Source organism: Rhincodon typus, chromosome 18 (assembly GCF_021869965.1).
Source record: "Rhincodon typus isolate 14 chromosome 18, sRhiTyp1.1, whole genome shotgun sequence".
NCBI classification, from domain to species: domain Eukaryota; kingdom Metazoa; phylum Chordata; class Chondrichthyes; order Orectolobiformes; family Rhincodontidae; genus Rhincodon; species Rhincodon typus.
This window is the reverse complement of record NC_063349.1, coordinates 31970517-31991356: the sequence shown is the minus strand read 5'-3', so window position 1 is coordinate 31991356 and position 20840 is coordinate 31970517. Positions and strand designations below refer to the sequence as shown.

Genomic DNA, 20840 nt, shown 5'->3' with positions numbered 1-20840 from the left:
AACGTCAGCTTTCCTGCTCCGCTGATGCTGCTTGGCCTGCTGTGTTCATCCAGCTCTACACCCTTTATTTCCTAGCCTGTGTTTGCCATGGAAATGGTTAAGGTGATGCATTGACCCCATCAATCTTGAACTGTGGAGGAAAATAAAAATAAAATAATGTTTTGCTCTTGATGAATAGTCACTGCCTTCTGCTGGAAAGTGTACACTTGTAAACATCACGCAAACTTGGATACTGAGTGACAATGAAGTTGGGCTCAGCTTTGTTGGCCTTCATAATTAGCTAGCTCACAGACAATGATCCTGCTCAGATAACTGGCACTTGTGTGAGGTAGTGGAAGCACTATTTGCAAATGAACCCCAGAATGAATCAGCACCTGTAGAATTGGTCATGGTAGACAAAGCATCGCTTGAGGAGCAGAGGAAGTGACTGCTTGTGAGACTTAATAGTAACAATGGTCAACATTTATGAGTAAGGGAAGAAAGGAAATCTGGACATGACTCGCATGGGCTGTTTAATTGAAATAATACAAAAAGCTTCTTCCATTAAATAACATCCTAATCAATTGAGTTTAACAATAACCCCTACAGCACTGCTTAAGTAAAATTATCTTTCTAACCTCTGAAAAGTCAATATCAATAAATATACATACTAACAGCCATCCAATCTCCACAGACTGGATTTAGCAATAAAACTTTCGATATGTGCTAGACATTAGCAAAGGACAAGAACGTTGCTTTTGAAATGGTAATAAACTAAATAAGCATTTATTATAATGCTTTAAATGTGGAAATTTACTTAAATATTGTCAAAATTACAATGTTATATGATTACTTCTGAACTTCACCAGCTCTACTGATGTCGTGAGTCTTCTGACTAACAAATTGTGATACCTAAGATAATACACCATAAAATAATACTGGGACTTTAAAGAAGCGGAAAAGGCAAAGCACAAGCTTTTCTTATAAAAAGTACAATAACCTTTCTCAAGAAGGCTACACATTTCTAATAATAAGATAATAAACTCTGAAGCAACAGATCTAATTTGATTCTTAAATATAAATAGTCACCTGCCATTATTTGGTAAATTATGATAGTCTTCTGCTGGAACAGTAGATGGGGCAGTTGGACTGTCAGACCACCCATTCTGATTCCTGTTCATGGACTGGAATGACAACAATCTTCACTGGGAAAAAGCTGTGTGTGTAATTCTGTGTCTTCCAACACCACCATTATGCTCAAGACCGTATCCCTATTTGGCCATTTACAGTTCAAAAGAATAACGACATTGAGATATCATGGTACAAAAATCCTACGAATGCAACACTAAGGCTGAGGAAAGGGCTGGGCTCTGAAAGCTTGCATTTTCAAATAAACCTGTTGGACTATAACCTGGTCTCGTGTGATTTTTGATCTTGTCCACCCCAGTCCAACACCGGCATCTCCACATCACAACAAATAATAACTGCAATAAAAAATAGAAAATGCTGCAAAATACTCAGACCTCTGCCAACATAAGAATGGAGCAAACTTTTCTCCATTTCCAGCATTTCCTATTTTTATTTCTGATTTCCAGCATTCACAATAGTTTGCTGATGCAACATCTGAAACTTTATTCAAATCACTGAAAATCTTTAAATAAATGGGAGATTTTTAAATAGAATCTCATACTCAGAGTATTTTAGGTACTTCTTTCAAAAATATGTATGTTTAAAGAAAATAGAAAGCATACCTTTTAAGTTCACACAGTTTCCCTCCAATTAAAACTTCCCTTCTACTTCCACAGTTCAAGTACTTTCCTGTAAGAGTAAGTGTGGATCCTCCTGATTTGGGACCATGTGTTGGGGAGATGTGAGTAACAGCTGGATTCTGTCCCCGCCCAATCAAAAAGAAAGAAAATAAATCAAACTAAGCATCATTTATGTTTTTTTGGTACTAAATTTCATAGAATCACAGAATCCCTACAGTATGGAAGCAGGCTGTTTGGCCCATTGAGTCTCTGAAGAGCATCCCACCTGGACCCAATCCCCTACTCTATCCTTGTAACCCTGCATTTCCCATGGCTAACCCACCTAGTCTGCACATCCCTGGACACTGTGGGCAATTCAGCACAGCCAATCCACCGAACCTGCACATCTTTGTATTGTGGGAGGAAACCGGAGCACCCGAAGGAAACCCACGCAGACGTGGGGAGAACATGCAAACTCCACACAGACTGTCACCCAAGGGCGGAATCAAACCCAGGTCCCTGGTGTGAGGCAGCAATGCTAACTACTGAGCCAATTTTGATCCCATCTGCCTTTGCCCACCAATTTTCTTCATCTTTTCTCCTGAAGGTGGTCATTCTGCTATACAAAGTTTCTAAAATGTTCCTTTATTTCCTTTATGTTTTGGATTGTGCACTGACAAAAATGATATTCTGCTTCAAGGAGACGGTGCAAATAGATCACTGCGGTTTTGAAAATCATGTTTATTGGAACAAATTGTATATTGCATGCAATGTTATGATTTTTCCGAGAATGGTGAGGGTAGGATCAAATGCCATAGAGCCAATGGGTTCAGAACTAAAGGAAAACTGCTTGACAATGACATTCTGATTGGCTCCTGCAATGTGTGGGGGAGTGCAGTAGAAAATCAACCAGCCTACAAAAAAAACCATGAAAAATCTCTGTCTTAGAAAGGGTCCATTAATTATTAGCTGTCTTCCACTTACGTCTCTGCAAATCCCCCATTGAAGGAGAAAGAAAATGCTTTCAAAGATAGTGAAAGGTTAATTCCGAACAAGTGAATGAAAGAGAGCATCAATGTGCAAACAACCTGGTGTCAACAGCAAAGAACCAAAAAGGAATTGAGAGGAAGAAAAAGAAAGTAACTAATCAAATCCTGTGTCTACACTGGAGTTATTGAACTGTATTTTCCTGTTTTTTCTTCTCTTCTTCACCCTTAATACCTTTTCTTGTGTTGACTTGTCTTTTGTGTCTGCCTGTTTCTGAAGGGGGCATTTTAATAAGGGATAGAGTAGAAGCTATTTGTATAAGTTAACAACTCAGATTTCCTAATTTCCAGGGTTAAAGATAATTTGTTGGTAATAAGTACAGAAACTCCGTGGGTGTTTTCTTAACTTGAGATATTCAATCAGGCAAATTGGGGACTTGGTATAGTTTGACTAAATCTTTTCATGTTCATAATTATTTAGACAGGCCTGGTGAATGGACAAGAAAATGGAAGATGGAAAATAATATAGAAAAAAAAGGTTAGGTTATCCAATTTGGTAGGAGAAACGGATGTGTTTTGTATTTCTTGAATGGTAAGTGATCGTAAAGTGTAGACATACAAAAGGAGCTAAATGTCCTTGTTGCTAAGTCACTGGAGGCTAACATACAGGTGCAGCAAGCTATTAGGAAGGCTAATGGAGTGTTAGCCTTTATTGCAAAAAGCTTTGAATACAAGGATAATGAAGTCCTTTGTGCAGTTTTGATCATGTTTTCTCAGGAAAAATATTTCCATAGAGGGAGTACACTGATGGTTCACCAAACTTGTTCCTGGAATGGCGGGACTATCCTATGAACAAAACAGTGGGAAAAATGGGCCAGTATTCTCCAGAGATTCGATGAACGAGAGGTGATCTTATTAACCTTCCAAAATACTTAATGGGACAGACAGGATAAATGCAGGTAAGATGTTTCCCCTGACTGGGGAATACAGAATTAGGGGGCATAATTACAAATAAGAGGGATAATGAAGAGAATTTTTTTTTTACTCAGAAGATTGTGAATCTTTGGAATTCAGTCACATAGGACCGTGGAAGCTCAGTCTTTCAGTATGTTTAAGGTAAAGATTGATAGATTTCTGATAATCAGTTACATGCAGAATTGTGGGTCTGAGTAAAAGGCATTGAGGTGTTCTATCAGTCACAATTGTATTGAATGGTGGAGCAGGCTCAAGGGGCTGAATGGCCTACTGATCCTATTTTCCTATGCACAAGATTCCCTTAGTCCCTTGGTCCAAAATTAGCATTGATCTATTTACCATGAATGGAGATTACTTCATCTTTGGCACCAATTATTTGTTCAAGTTTCCAATTGTCAAACAGATAAAGAACATTTAAGTAACATGGCAGACATACTGAGTGCCTTATTCAGTTTATTCAATGCACTTCAAGAAATCATTACAGACAATGGGCAGCTGTATAAGGACTGACCCTTTGGTGACATGTGTGCCAAATGGAGTGTGAACCATATAATGTCATCACCACATGATCCCAGATCAAACAGTCTCACCTAGCACTGTTTAATAACTAGTCCTGCAGTGTAGGACGATAAACCACAATTTTCTTGTAATGCCTCAGAGTTACACCTCTGGATGTGGGTTTACAATTGCCAGTAGAGATCATGTTCCCAAAGCAAATGAGAACAATCTTGTCACGCCAACACGTATTCAAATTCTCTGAGATGCATGATTCAGTTCATGGCAAACATGAGAGGATGAAGAGGATGCATGGACAGCATGCAGATGCAGAAGTACCTCGACTGCAAGAAAGATAAAAAGATCAGAGATACACACCCACAATGGGTACTTGATTACCCACAGAGTGCGCAGTTAGCTCAAGTCTTATGAAGTCATATCAAACTAATGGAGCAATACTGAGGGGAAACAGAAACCAGCTCAGGCAAGCGTACACTATGCCAACTGTGCACAGCAGACACAGAAAAAGACACAGGGATAATGAGTAATGATGGATCACCAGGACAACAAGCAGTACATTGACAGCATGAAGTCCACACTTCCAGAGGTTACACACATGGCTTTAATTGGAAAATATGAAAGCTATCTTTGGAGAAAAAAAACAAGTATTGCGTATCAGCTCTGGAGTGATTTTGCTTTAAGAGTTCAAAATATAAATGAGCCAAGCTGCATATGGTCAGATGACCAAAAGCTATAGACTTTCTGCTCTTCAGTTTTCTAAACACAAACTGTCTTTATATATTAGTTCAGCTGTAATAAACCCACTAGAGATCTACAATAAATGGAATCCATGTATCTCATCTGTGCTTTATTGCAATAACACAAGATATTATTCCAGGTAGAGTTATCACAATCTGATACTTTGGGAATCAAAAAATTCTTCTCTGCCAGACTATATGATGAGAAGCCAGACAGCATGGCCTCCCAGTCATTCTTATTCTTTGTCAAGGATGTCTTAGATGACAGTATTTGGGAGACTCTGGACAGATCATTAACGCTGGATGAGCTAACTAAGATTCTCAAATCCTTTGCGAAGAGTAAAGCTCCTGGAAGCTACAGGTTACTGGCCGACTCATATTCTACTCTGTGGGACTGGATGAGCTCAGACATGCTAGAGATGTCTGAGACTAAGCTTCTGGATGGCAGCATGTCAGAATCCATGAGGAAAGAGATCATCAACCATCTAGAGCAGAAAGAGGAGATAGGAGAAATTGGCAGCCCTTCAATGCTCAATAGGGACTACAAAATCTATTCATGGTCACTGCCAACCAGGTCAAGTCTGCTCTGGAGCTGGCAATCTACAGCCTGATCAGACCTGCACTGTACCTGGCAGGCAGATCTTGGAGAGGCTTGTTACTCAGGGAAATCAATGCCCTTATGCTTGACGGAGGGATGGCATACCAGGACCAGGAGGAGGCCTTTGACATAAATTCATCAGCTTCAAGATGGAAATTGTCTCCAAAATGGGGTTTATAGAAGGAATCTGTAATTGGATCCAAGTGCTCCACATAAACTTCAGTAGCATAGTTTTGGTCAATGTGTGGGGATCAGAAACCTTTCTGATGAAATCTGGAAACTGTCTGAGCTGTTCTCTTTCCACTATCCTGTTCATGTGTTGTACAGAAACTTGTTGATTGGATCAGGATGTATTGGAACATAAACAGAGGCGCTAATACCAGGGGCAGGAGACACTCAGGTGAAGGTCTCCCTGTACACAGACAATACCACCACTGTCTGCTCGATCCAGCGTCAATGTGCAGACTAATAAGCATCTGTGACCAGCTCAAATGGGCCTCAGGAACCAAAATAAATCATGACAAAGTGAAGTCATGTCCTTTGGGATGTGGGCCCATTGTTCCTTTATACCGTTCACCATTCAGAGAGGTGTAGGTTAAAAACTGGAAGAGCGAGTCACTATGCTGAAACAAAAACTAAGCATGCAGGAGTAACACTCCCTCTCCACTGTGGGTAAAAGTCTGGTCATCAGGTGCAAGATGTTCTCACTGTGTTGCTGCAAGTAGTGTAAGTCTGGCCTATTTCTCACACCTGCACTATGGCATTCACACTTGTCGTGTTCCACTTTATCTGGAGATCGAAAAAGGAACATATTCATGGGGACACAATGCATGAACCCTAGACATGAGGGGAGAAAACATATCCAAAATCAGCCTCATTCTAAGGGATACTTTTATGTGCAACTGCATTAAGCTGCGCAAAGACCCTCAGTATGCAAACACCAAGGATCATAACATGCTGAGGATCTCTCTGCCTCCAAAGTTGCGAGGGATGTATCTGGCCACATTTCCACAGAATGCTCCACAGTATTTGGACTATGCTGTACTACCTGTTTTATTGAGGACCTTACATAGAAAACACCTTGGATAACAAGTCCATCAGGTAGTGGCCAGCACATAATGTCCTAGACTTCCTGCAGGAAATAGTTGGTTTACTAAGTAGACTGCCAAAGTTATTTGGCAGAATGCCTATTTGTCAGAACTTACAAATAAACATCAAGAGGTAGGCTGGCTGGTATAGAGAAAGGCTCTTCCTGTCAAATCCTCTCTATGTAACTGGTATTTCATCACCTCGGCATGTTACCCTTCAGGTTGCTATGGTGGGGAAGGGACCATTGACTAACTCCTTGTGGAGTGTGCCTTTGCAACGAAGCTCTGGAAAGAGATGCAGTGGTTCATCGAGGTTCATCCCAAGCAACCCCATGAAGTTGGTCTGTATCTCGTTCCCAGGAATGCACTCCTGGACATAAATCAACTATGTCGGTAGAACTGACAGCATCTGAGGAGCAGGAAAGTCAACATACTATCTCTAATGTTGGACACTGTTGTGATTGTGACCAGCAGGACAAGGAAGTTTCAGCCAGCCCAAAGAACATTTGCCACTGAGTGGATGGTCCTCCAGACATAGACACAGTAAGGAAAGCAAATGCTGGAAGCTAGAGTCAATAAATGTGGAGCTGGAAAAGCACAGCAGGTCAGACAGCATCTGAGGAGCAGGAAAGCTACCGTTTTGGGCTGAAACTCTTCGGGTCTAGAAGGGTCCAGACCCAAAACGTCAGCTTTCCTGCTTCTCTGATGCTGCTTGGCCTACTGTGCTCATCCAGCTCTATACTTTGTTATCTCAGTGTTCAACATTAGGTGTGATTCCATGATTGGGCGACATTTGCCAAGTAATCCTGAGCAAATGACGAAATATGCCAACAACCAATTTAGAATTTTATCAGTCAGTTTTGCAATGTGTTTTAACATACATTAAAACACAGGATTCTGTTCTTTGCAGACATAGAAAATGTGCACATATTGCATCTTTTTCAACTCAACAAAGTAGGTGACAGGTCACTTTCTCAGGGTAATGCTTTGAATGATCAAAATCAACCTGCCAGGTTTAAAATTTAAACAGAGCTTGGCAGGTAACTGTAAGTAATCATTAATTGGTGCGTTATTCATGACAGTGTTTTTACCAATCAGAGACCACTTGCCAACCAATCAGTACTGCCCTTTCGTATAGTATTTCTTTTGAACTGTCCTGATGAGTGGAAGACATAAGGCTGTGACAAACGTGCCTTTTCTCAGCAATACCCCAGTTCAGTAAATTTCAGCAAATCAAATGCCAATCAAATGTCACTACTTTTGTGACAGCTAAGATTAAGAGATTTTAGAACGTTCCCTTTAGTTTTCACATTTTCCATAAGCATACCTTATCTTGACAGCTTTCTCAAAGTTAACATGGACAATCTTAATTTCTCTGGACAATTTTGTGCTTGTTGGTGCATGCATATGTTTCGCTGTACATCAACATTCAGAAGACACCAAGAACCAATTTGTGAGAAATAGATTGGATGTTGTTCAAAGTGCAGACTTTTTTACAGATTAATGCAGAGCTTAATGCATGACAACGTTAATATATCTTGCTTCCTTGGGTGATGAATGGATGGAAATGATATGTAAATGAATTGTGGAAGTGCTGTTCTAGCATGAAAAAAATAAACTGCTGCTCAAAAGCAAGTTTGGTAAAGTTTTGATTAAGATCAGCACGATTATCAAACTCTCACATTGTCACAAGCTATTTTAAAAATATTAATAAAAATGAACTCTATATCTTACCACAATATGAAAGCCATACACAAGTGTTGTCAAACTTTTTTTCAAAGTTAAATTAACAGAGACAGGATTGTAATCTTGTGTGGCATTAACAGCTTCCAATATACAGAGAAGTCTTTGGAAAGAGAAAAAAAATAGTTAGCTGACATTACAAAATAGGAAAAATGATTTTAAATAGTATTTAAATTTTAAATTTACATTTTATTCCTTATATTGTACCAAGATGATGAAATACTCTGGACAAATTGCCTTGCTTCTACCATTCTTATCTTCTTTCACTGAAAAGTCAAGTCTAAAGTCTCCAATAAGGTGATTAGTTTTTTAAAACGGCCATTGACATAAATTCGTAGCAAAGTCACACTATGCTTTCTTAGGACTGGGGGAATCAAACGATATGGGAAGAAGGTAGAAACAGGGTTCTAAGTTGGATGATCAGCCATGATCATGTTCAATGGTGAAGCTCCTCTGATGCTGCCTGGCCTGCTGTGTTCCTCCAGCTCCATACTGTGTTGTCTCTTGATAGCACATAGCCTGCCATTACACACCATCTGTTTTTAGTCACTAACAGTCCCCATTAACAGCTATTCACCCTCCTAGCCAGATTGTTATCAACTCCTTTGTCTATCCGACTGCTCTTTTCTCCAAATAAAAACCAAAAGAACTGTGGATACTATAAATCAGGAACAAAAACAGAAGTTGCTGGAAAAGCTCAGCAGGTCTGGCAGCATCTGTGAAGAAAAAATCAGAGTTAATATTTTGGGTCCGGTGACCCTGCCTCAGAACACAGGAACTGAGGAAGGGGTCACCAGACCTGAAACGTTGACTCTGATTTTTTCAGCTTTTGCTCTTCTCTCTCTTCGAGCTCTATCCTCTATCCTATTGTTTACTCCCTACCCTATCCCCCTCCCTATTTTCTGCATATAAACTGACTTTTGCCCAGCTACCATCAGTTCTGAGGAAGGGTCACCGGACCCGAAATGTTAACTCTGATTTTTTTCTTCACAAGTGTTGCCAGACCTGCTGAGCTTTTCCAGCAACTTCTGTTTTTGTTCTTGATTTACAACATCCTCAGTTCTTTCTGTTTTTATGCCTACAATTAACTCTTGAGCCGCACTTAACTGATGCCATGCTGACACCTGCCCAAACCCAGAGGGGTTAATGTGGGGCTTATGAAAGCCAGGAGTGAGATTTTGGCCTCAAGTGGTTGTCACTGGCATTCCAGAAGAATAATCTGCGACATGAGGGTAAATCTGATGCTGCCTGGCCTGCTGTGTTCCTCCAGCTTCATACTGTGTTGTCTCTGGATATCACATAGCCTGCCATTACACACCGCCTCTTGTTAGTCACTAACAGTCCCCATTAACAACTATTCACCCTCCTAGCCAATGGAAAATATATTTGGGTTAAGGCTGGCATGGAACTCAGGACCATGAGGTGCAAGAGTTCCCCGTCAGGCTGGGAGGAACACATCTGTTCCTCCTGGGCCACAAGGAGACCTTTTACGAAAGAAAAAACAGCACAGTCTTTCCCACCCTGCTTTATGTCTTCTGCCAGTTCTCCATGGCAATGGCACTTGGCATTGCAGTTGCAATCCCAAGTTAGCTTTATGTTAGAGTCTGAAAGATGTCAATAAATAGCGATATTTTGATACTGAAGAGGATACTACCTGCTTGTAGCAGGCAGCCTCTCCACTCCCAAAAACCAGAAGTTAAAATGGTGATGGCTAACCATAGGAAGGAGGAGCCAACTGTCATTTTAACCTCACCTACAACGTACCCACCAGGCACACCAGTTTAAAATTGAGCCTGAAATGTTTCATCTCTATATTGAAGTCCAAGTAGCAGCTCCAAAAGAAACAGGTAACATTAACTCAATTTTGGTAGGTTGCTTTTAGTATTGTGCCTCATCTTTGTTCTGGCTTTTATGATCTGTAAACCTGGACCTAGACTTGTGGCTTGATGCAAGTGATCATTTGTCCACCAGCATGCAAGATGTTATGCCAAATGTTTGCCTATTTGTTCCAATTAGGTGTGTTTTTTTTAAACCATAATTAACTAAAAAAGTGAGTCAGAATTGTGTTCTTCTTGGCACACCTGTTCTTGTTGCTCTTTTTAGCCTCCAATTTGCAGGATGCATTGCCGACTTCTATGGCAATCATTTTAGCATTTACTTTTCCAGTTTTCATTGCTCCAAAATCTTTTCCACAAATGGATAATCTTGTTCCACCCTCGAAAGGTGCACTTACTGGGGAGATCTACAAGTATTTAACAACAATAAAATATCAATTGTAGACATTCACAAATTTGCTGTTGTACAACTCTCTATATCAAAAGGATAAAAAGCAACAGAGAATTCTCAAAAATTTTGATAGCTGTATTTCTAGTCTTCAGTCCCAACTCTGCTCTCTGTTTTCAAGTTCCTGATTCCATTCCTGTTGTTGACATTTTGGTCTGACACTAAAACAGTCTGTTTGTAACCTTGATATCACATTTGATCTTAGAATGAGTGACTGACCTTTTATTTGTGCGATTGCTAAGGCTGCTGCAACACAGCCCACCTTTACTTCTGTATCTCCTCATCTCCTCTGGTGCACATACCCTTATCATGCCTTTGTTAACTCACAACCTAACAATTCCAGTACACTGTTGGCTGGTCTCCCACAATCTAATGTCCATAAAGTTGAGGTCATCCAAACTCTGCTGCCTGTGTCTTAACTTGCACCAATTCCCATTCACTTATCACTCCTGTGCTCATGAACCTACAATGACTCCTGATTAAGCAACGCTGTGTTTTTTAAATTCTTATCCTTGTTTCTAAAGTCTTCCAATAGATTTGTCCCTGCTTCACCCCATGATCTTCTTCCGACTCACAGCTAACTGAGATATTTGGCCCCTAATTCTCACCTCGAGCAGTACAGATTTTAACTGCTTCACCAGTACTGTATACCTTCAGCAGCCTAGGCCTTAAGTTCTGGAATTCACTCTCCGTACTTCTCCTCTCTACGTTGCTTCTTTCACCATTTGTAAAGGGTGATAAAATATCTCCTCTGATATAGTACCTATCTTTTCACTGACACCAGGTTTCAATTCCAGATTTATTAATTGAATCAAATTCCACCTGTTGCTGTGGTGGGTTTTGAACCCATACACCCAGAACATTACATTATTTGTGCAGCGAAATTGCCACAATGCCATTATCTCCCATCTAGAGTATCAAGAGTGGCTCAAGTTTGACTTCCTCTGACAAATATGAAGGCACTCAATTGTGATTTGACACCTTTCCATAGTAGTCCAACATAAATGAACAAACAGAGAATACTGGAGAATCTCAGTGGATCTGGCAGCATCTGTGTTGAAAGAGACTAAATGCATTGAGTCTGAAATAACTTCTTCAGAACTGCCAGTATAATCTGTTTAAATGTAAAATCTGCTTTACCTTACAACATTACCCCTAGGTTTTCCCCGACTGTTTTGGCCACTTAAATCTAATTTATTCCTTTGTCTATTTCCTTTTTTTTCTGCTACTTGATTGAGATGATGTCTTAGATAACCAATAATTATTCTGTTGACTCGCCGATAGAAAGACACAGATGTAAATATTAGAGGAATAAACTGATCAAGCTGTAAAAACAATGAAGGATTTTGCTAAGTTCAGAACTACTTGTACAGGTCAGTGTTTCAATACCTACATGATGCATAATATAGTTAGATGCTGTCAATGCAATATTATCAAAAGAATGAGTGAAAAGTTAGAAATATTTTGCATAGAGGGCTCTCAGGCAATGAATGCTCTATCAGACACAACAATACAAGCAGAGTGTATAACATCATAAATTTGCTCTTCCTGCCACCACTATTCTGTGACATGGATTCACATCTATGGCTCTACATTTCTGTGACTTGATGGCACATTATAAACTCTAGAAGACTGCAGACAGACACATGCACACAACATTAGCAATACACTGAAGGAATATTTGCTGACATCAGCCTTTCTGTCGGACAAGTCATAGCCGGTCTATTAGCACTTTTTAAAAGGCAAGTGGACTCAAAATTCAAAATGTTAGGGAAAGAGAGGGGGAAATCAGACTAAGTGGGACTCAAGAAAGATGGCATTGGCATGACGGACTGAATAACCCAGTGCTATAGAATTCATGATGTTTGCACAATGAATTGTGCGTTAATCTGGATCTCCAGTACCAAGGTATTATTGGATCATTAATCCTGGGTAATATCTAAATATTGTGCTACTTTCTAAAATGGTAAGTTGGAGTAACTATAAAATGCATAAAAATTATTTATGGTTAGCAAGTGCTCTAATTGGACTATAAACTTTAAAGCCAACATGAATGATTTTTTCAAAAACTTTCTTAGAATTTTTAAAAAATCAAACTTAAAACTTGGGAGGTAGATTGGGATTTTATCCCATGGATTTTTTTGAAGAAAACCATAAATACAATGAAATTTAAACCAAATCACACACCTGTGAATCAGATTAACAGATGAAGTTTTTAAACATGCTATTTATCTATCGGTGAAGTTCGAATTAAAGGTACACAGTGTACTTTTGTCAAAGGTATTGCAAATTTGCCCTGGATACACTCCAAGGAGCAACAGTAGATAGTGGTAAAATTTAAAATTTTTAAAGAAACAGCAGAGATTCTTACCTCACTGATAACAGGAGGGCAAATATTCTGGGCCCACATCTGATTTGTACATTCCTGTATTCTGGAACACCTACCATTGCACCAGCCACACTGCATAAAGTAAGGTGCTGTTAGACACTTACTGCACGACAAGAAATGGTCACATCCTGGGCCTGTTAAAGGTATTCTGCTTATCTAGCGAGAAAGAACACGTATTATTTTTTATGGTGCAATTAGTTTTTGACAAGCTGGGAATTCATTATACCAATAAAAAAAGCTTCTCCATTCCATTAATAAAATAGATAAGTAATCTATTATACATTTAAAACTGACTGCCTATAACATTACAAATACATTGTGCCTACAGGTGATGTTGAGAGAGACATATTAAGTACACCAAAGCCGGTGATATATGGTAAGTCAATGTTTTAATTTTGTTTTGTTTTAGTGGCTTGGATATAGTAAGATCAGTATATGCACTATCATCAGGATTTTTGCTTTAACATACCAAGGTCAATGGGGTGCGAGTGACCTGATCAACATCATTTTGGCCCAGCATCTCCCATTCCCAACATGTTCCCATTCCCCACTCTATCTCTCTGTCTCCCTCCAAAGACTCCCTCCCATTCAATCTTTCCTCCAAATCTTCCACTTGCTACTTTCCTGCCCGCCCCTCCCACTCAGAGCTCCTCTCAATCCTCATTCACTTTCTCCGTCCCCTCACGTCTTGTGCCACAGGAAGGGTTCGGTGGAGGAAAACAGTTAGTGGGAGAAGCAGCCAATGGAAGAGCAAACCAGCAAGTGGGAAGGGTGGGGAGGGAAGTGCTGAGTGGGGGAACAGAAGATGGAAGTGGTGAGCAGGAGAGAGTTGACCAGCAGTGGGTGAATAGAAAGAGTTGTGATACTTATTTCATATTTTAAAATGTATTTTATTTTAAAAGTTATTTCATGTACAAAAGTAGGAATTCAGGAATGTACAGTACTTCTACTTCCTGCTTTTTTTTTTCTCATAAAAATACCTATAGGACCTAATTATAGTTTTTATATTAGTTGTAATGGGAAGTTTTGATTCACTTAAAATTATTTCACTTCAATTTGTACTTGTCAGGAACTCAAATACAATGTTCAGCAAGTAACTAATATACTATACCACAGGAAAAGTCCAAATGGACTAATAACTTCCCTTGCATCCAGCAGCTTCAGGAGTGGACCATCTCAGAGGGTGGTCTGTTTCTTAGATTTTTATCCTGATCCTCCAATTAGAAACAGTTTTGCACTGCAAACTGCCAGAAGTGCTAGATGTTAATGGGACAGTGAGATCAATGCACGTCAGGAATATGAGTGAAGGATGAGGCCAATAGTCTTTAACTATTGAGATTTAAGAATAGATAATGAAAGGGAAAGTTGGTGAATTAGAGTGAGTGAATTACAGGCTAATTAGGCACAAAATGAGATAGGTAGGTTTGAATTAAGAGAAAGAGAGAAAAGGGAAAGAAAAGATTGCAAAATATTTTCATTTGAAATGTTAATTTCTCTAATAACAATTTACTATTTGTAGGAAGGAAACATCTTAATTTGAATTGTTCTCTTTCTGGGTTGAAGAAGTTGAATGGCATTGCAGAAACATAAATCTGTTCAGTGAAATGTTCCTCACATTGTTAAGTAACAGTCATAACCTTTTGAGGCAAGTTTAATTTGTTTTAATACTGCAAATGAAGCACTTCTTGAAAATCATGGGGTAGCTGTTGGTGAGCTTCTGTTTTCAAAAGATTAATGATGTCATGATACAAATTGTACAGCAATTTGTGGCAATTTGTAATGCTTTGCTGCAAATTACAGGGTTATGTACATATTAATAATATGATTATTATTAATTACTGTTACACTCCCAGCGTATTCTTAAATTCTAAAAACATTTGTGACTTTAGATATCATGAGAGATTAATGAGCGCTGTTGTTGTCATGAAAATAAAGTTATCATGTCATAATGTGACTAACATAAGTATTTGAAGATGAGGATGAAAGAATATTAAGAAACCACACTTTCATAAGGAGAGATAATGAATTTACAATCAAAACACCACCTACTTTCTTCCCTGTGATGACAACAATGAAGCCTTCTTCAGATTCAGACTGTTCAACTATTACTTGAGGAGATACTGAACTGGAATCCAACTGGAAATTTACGTGGGGTGTCAGTCGTTCAGTGCGGGAAATCACCATCTGTAATGATAATATTTACAGAATTGGTCAGTATTTTATATGCTACAAGCTGTCACTATTGTAATGATGTGAGAAGGCTAACTCATTATGGATGCAAAAGAACTTCAATGACCTCACCAGAGGAAAAAATAATTGTGAATCTTCACACTGATTTTGAAACGTTAATGAGCCTGTGGCAACTGTGTATTGGGTTTCTATCTTTCTCAACAGATTAAAATCCATCACATTTCTACCTCTCTTCTGTTCTGAAGGATACCCATTGAAATGTTAACTCTGTTCCACTTGCCACAGGTGCGACCAGACCTGCTGAGTTTTCTAGAATTTTCTGTTATTATTCGTTTCTATTATTCAACATAAAGAGCTAGCTAAAGTAGCATCAGTTAAAGGTGGTAAAATCTTACATACAACAGGGATTTATTCAAAAGTCACAAGTCAAATTCACTCCACACAAACAGCTACAAAAGTGAAATGCGCAAACATAAAGGAACTCCATCCTCACAATCAGTGGACCATCTCTGAATGCAAAAGTGGTAACTGGTTATGATGACGCAATAACAGAAGCAATAACCTTGTTACGTAGACATGGAAGAATATGCCATCTTATGCTGGAAAGTTCTTGTTTCAATTCCCACGCTATGCTGAGTTAGCCAATCTCAGCTGATCTGGTAGAAGAAGTTAAAATTAACCTCAAGCTCTGCTTGTCTCTATGTTTGAACAGCCTACCAATATTTGTTGTCTTGGATGTGATATTCTAATCCGGAAGGGATGAGCTGAATACCAAGTTTCCATCAGGGCCTGGTGCTGAAAAGAGAGGCCTTCTCCATCTCTTTTTAATGTGGGAATAAAGCTCCCACCTGATCCTGTCAGGAGTTTCAGATGGTCAGCCTAGGTGAAGGAAAACTTACAAGAATGGTTCCAGGGATGGGGAATTTACGCTGGCAGTTTTGAGCAGATGGAGCTGTTCTCCTTAGAGAAGATCAAGAGGACATTTGACAGAAATACTAAAATTCATGAGGGGTCTAGGCTTTGTTAAACAGATAATAGTTAGGAATTGAAATGCATTACCAGAGCTATGGAGCAGGGGGATGAGTCTAGATGAGTTGTTGCTTCAGACAGTAGGCAAGGACACACCGGGAGCAACTGCCTGCTTTTGTAACATTATAGATATGATTCAATGACATATGAAATATGGTCATAGCTGCACAAGATTTTAACAGAAGTGAGTTTCAGTGGCTTCTGTTCCTTCTCCAGTAGACCAAAAAACCATCCCTGCACTAGTTAATCTCTTAAATATACATGCTTCATTCTGACCATGTTCAGGTTCCATACGTACAACACCTAAATCTTAGACCGCATAATTTAGCAAAATTAAGTCACAGATCATATGATCTTATAAACTAAAAACAAATTTATTTTATTTGAAATCAGTGTTTATAATACAAGGAACAGCACAAATGATTAAGCAAAACCATTTCAATTATTGCCTGATGTCTAACATTGGGGTCTTTCTCTGGCTTCAATATAATGCCTTGCTTCTTCAGTATGCAAAGGGCAGAAAGAGTTACTTCAGTTTGAAGGTATATTTTTATTGGCATTGTAAAGCTGAACTGTGCTAATAACTGGTAGAACTCTGGTTCATACTTGTAAATCAAGACCACGATGTTTCAGACAGTAATTATGTCAGGAGGAGCTACATGATAAAGCTAGCAGTCACCTTAGGACTTGAAAGCATGTTACCTCTACCAACCAAAATTAAAAATGAATGTGTCTGGTCCTGAACAGTGAAAAAATGCTGTGATCTTTTTCGAAATGCATACAATATAAACTCAACAGTTTATGTATAAATATTAAGAATAACAAAGTTTTCTAAAAGAGCAGATCACTGGCAAATGTGACGAAGCAAGAAACTTTACTAGGTTTCAGGATTGAATTAAACAGTTTTGAGTTAACAAATGGAACTCAAGGGATTTACCAAGGTCTGAAATAATTACTGTGGGAAATATGGGCTAGGCACTTTCCAAAGGTCTTCTCCTGGTTGAAGTTTGTACCTTAGAAGGAATTTTAACCCATACAACAGGCAGCTTTGAGTTAGGTTGATGGGGAGGAGGAGATTGAAATGTTGAAAAATCCAAAATCTTGCTCAAACTTGTCTCCAACCTGCCCTGTATATGTGTTAAGCGATGGAGCATGGATGTGAGTGACTAACTGTGTGAAGTGGACAATAAGGTTTCCTGGATCTTGGGAAAACTGTCAGTTTAATCAGTTAAGCAACTACTGAATCCACCATGTCTATCTGGCCACATTTGTCCTTTACATCTGTAAAGCAGGTCATGCATTATGAATATTGCAACTTTAATAAATCAAGGTCAGAAATCATACGCCACCAAGTTAAAGTCCAACAGGTTATTTGAAAACATAAACGTTCGGAGTCTTACTTCAGGTGCTGGTGAGAGGGTACACAGTAATCAATTAAAACCTTTTAACTATTTAAAGATTTAACAGCATCTTAGGTTTGTTTAGTACATCCTCATCAGTGGTGTGACCCTTTGATCATTTACTTATAAATAGATGCTACCTCTCTCACTAACGCCTGAAGAAGGAGTAAGACTCCGAAAGTTTGTGATTTCAAATAAACCTGTTGGACTATAACCTGGTGCCATGTGATTTCTGACCTTGTCCACCCCAGTCCAACACCGGCACCTCCACATCATTTAATAAATCAAACAGACAGAATTCTTTTTGAATGCAAGGTTTGCTGCTTGCAAATTAACTTCAAAAGTTAATTTTCCTTAATCCCCATTTCTGGTCAATTTGTCACTTCATTTTTGCATAATTTAACAACATTCTATGTATTGAAATAGCCTATTTAAAAACATATCTAGATTTTGCTAGGTTTGCTTTATAGCCTTTGTAATCAAAGATATTTTCCCACTTACTGATTTCTATTTTATCTTGTTATGAAGTTCTTCGAGGGACAGAAGCAATATGGGCTTAGGTGAGATTTGTGGTAGAATCACACAAGAAGTCTAATGAAGCTGACGTCGACAATGAGTGAAACTTGTTGCATCTTTTGTTCATCTGTTGGGTGGCAAGGTGGTTTTCTTGCTACTTAGCAATAAGTTACCAGTTAAATATTTTTTGAATGCCTTAAAACTGTACATCTTGCATCATTAATATGCAACTTCCTTTCTTAATCAAATGTGCCCAGCAAACGAAATGTCGCAAGTCAGAGCAGGTACCTGGCGATCTCATCTTGCCATTGGCCTTGACCAGCTCCCACGTAGCTCAGCATTTCACAGCACAATCCATGGGAACCAGCCACACGCACCACTTGTCCATGGAACCTGGTATCCAAGATTTCCTAACTCGTTATGATCCTCGTGGCACCTCTCTGATTAACTTGCAGGACAGTTAGGAAGTACAGCTCTGTATTGCAGGATGCATAGTAACCGGTATTTGAAAGGTTCATGCTGCACAGACACCATGTTTACAGAAGCAGCTCGCAGGCTGCATGTCAGGGCTGATCGCTTACTCTCTTAGCTTTTGCTCACTGCATCCATACTTTGTCAAGCCTTGCCTGTTAGCACTTGGGGTGGGGTGGAGCCCAAAGGCTATTAGTACAGCTGTATTGATATGATCTTTAGTGCAGACACATAGAAGGCTGCTTGTCAGTAGGGATCTGGTGGAGGGGGTATAGTCATCTTGCTGCATAGCACACTGGATGTCAATCAAATATCCACAGAAGATACCAGCTGCCTCCATAGCAAACATGCTGCATGTTTATCCAACTAACAGCCATGTCAGAAAGTGAATGGGTACTAGTCCTCAGACAGTCAAGGCAGGAGAGGCGCACTGTTTAATCAGGATCATCTATCACAGACACAGTCCACGCACAGTCCAGGGGCTTAGCTGTGATCATAGTCAGGGGATATGTCTGGCTACAGCGGGAGGGTAACAGTCAGTCCTGTACCATCACAAGCAAACAGGGAAGCAAGTGTTTTGTCAGTTAGGGAACTGCAAAACACAGTGGTCAGGGCTCTCACTGACTCCCTTTCCTCAATAGTCCTGGATTTTTTCCTGCTTCAATTATTTAGCCACTTCCCCTTAAAATATACATTGCCTTTGCCTTAAACCACTTCTTTGCCCATGATTTTGCCACAGCTTGTTTCTTACAGTTTTTTACAGTTCCAGTTTGCTGACGATAGTAATTAACGTCCCACTGTTACTGATTTCTTAAACAGAGAACAATAATCTTTCCCTATCAAATTATCAGAATTCTTCATAATTTTAAGAATATCTATTAAATCTCATCATAGCCTTCTTCGAGCTCACAGTTTCAAATCTCACTCATAACTACAGATTCTCAAGCCAATAGTCAATCATGCAAGTCTAGTGCTTTATTTAATGTTTCATGGTTAATCATTAATGCTTAGTGAAGCTGAGGGCCTAGTGGTATTATTGCTAGACGATTAATCCAGAGACCCAGGAAATGTTCTGGGAACCAGGGTTCAAATGCTGCCACAGCAGATGGTGGAATTTGAATTTAATAAAAAATGGAAATTAAGAGTCTAATGACGACCATGAAACCATCATCAGAAAACAAAGAACTGTGGATGCTACAAATGTGAAACAGAATTAGAAATTATTGGAGAAACTCAGCAGGTTTGGTAGAATCTCTGGAGAGCAAGCAGAGTTAACATTTCAGGTCTAGTGTCCCATTTTCAGAATGATTAGTTGCAAAGAAAAGGTAGCATATGAGTTGAAGACAGGGGATGGGGCAGAAAGGTGTAAGCGAATACGTGGACACGGACCCCATAGTGAGAGAGAGAAAAACAGTTAGGTATACAAAGTGCACACCCTCTGGTCCTGCCCTGTCATGGCATGGGGTGCTTTCAGCAGAGCCAACCCACTTTCACCCATTTGTGGTCCCCATTATCAGTTTTTCTTTCTCCCAGGCTTACCATTATCTATTCCTTTGTCAGCCTAACTGTTTGTCTCTCTGGGCTCCATCTCCACCTAATGGCTTACTCCTGTGTGCTCCATCCTGTCTTATATGCCACCTTTCCTTAGCTACTAATAGTTCTGAAGAAGGGTCACTGCACCTGCAATGTTAACTCTGCTATCTCTTCACAGATGCTGCCAGACCTGCTGAGTTTCTTCAGCAATTTCTGTTTTTGTTTCATGAAATCATTGTCAGTTGTAGACAAAAAACCCAACCTGATTCACTAATGCCCTTAGTGAAGGAAACCAACCATCTTTACTAGTCGGTCAGTGACTCCAGATGCACAGAAATGTGCCTGACTCTTAACTGGCCTTTAGGAAATTAGTGATGGGTAATAAATGATGGCCTAGGCAGTGAAACCCACGTGCACATGATAAAAAAAAATTGGTGACCTGAACAAATTTTAACCTTGTATAATTCTTTGAAATGCTTGGATTTTTAAAAATTTTATATCCCTATTTATGAAATTTTAGAAGTTAATAGTATTTATCTTGGAAAGAATCTACCTTTGTATGTTCAGGTCACCAATTTTTTTTTTATCATGTGCACGTGGGTTTCACTGCCTAGGCCATTTTTTTTTTTTTTTTTTTTTTTTTTTTTTTTTTTTTTTTT

At 39.3% G+C, this 20840-nt stretch overlaps 1 protein-coding gene across 2 annotated transcripts in view; it reads right to left on the bottom strand.

The window, feature by feature from the left end:
- Positions 1-20840, bottom strand: part of met (MET proto-oncogene, receptor tyrosine kinase) — a 126303-nt gene that overhangs the window by 34659 nt on the left and 70804 nt on the right. For both annotated transcript variants that reach the window (XM_048607784.1, XM_020511166.2), the window contains exons 4-8: positions 15092-15226; positions 13025-13198; positions 10452-10612; positions 8362-8473; positions 1731-1867 (exon numbers count right to left, since the gene is read on the bottom strand). In XM_048607784.1, the coding sequence (XP_048463741.1) occupies positions 1731-1867; positions 8362-8473; positions 10452-10612; positions 13025-13198; positions 15092-15226 (719 nt within the window). The remainder of the gene's footprint in view (positions 1-1730; positions 1868-8361; positions 8474-10451; positions 10613-13024; positions 13199-15091; positions 15227-20840) is intronic.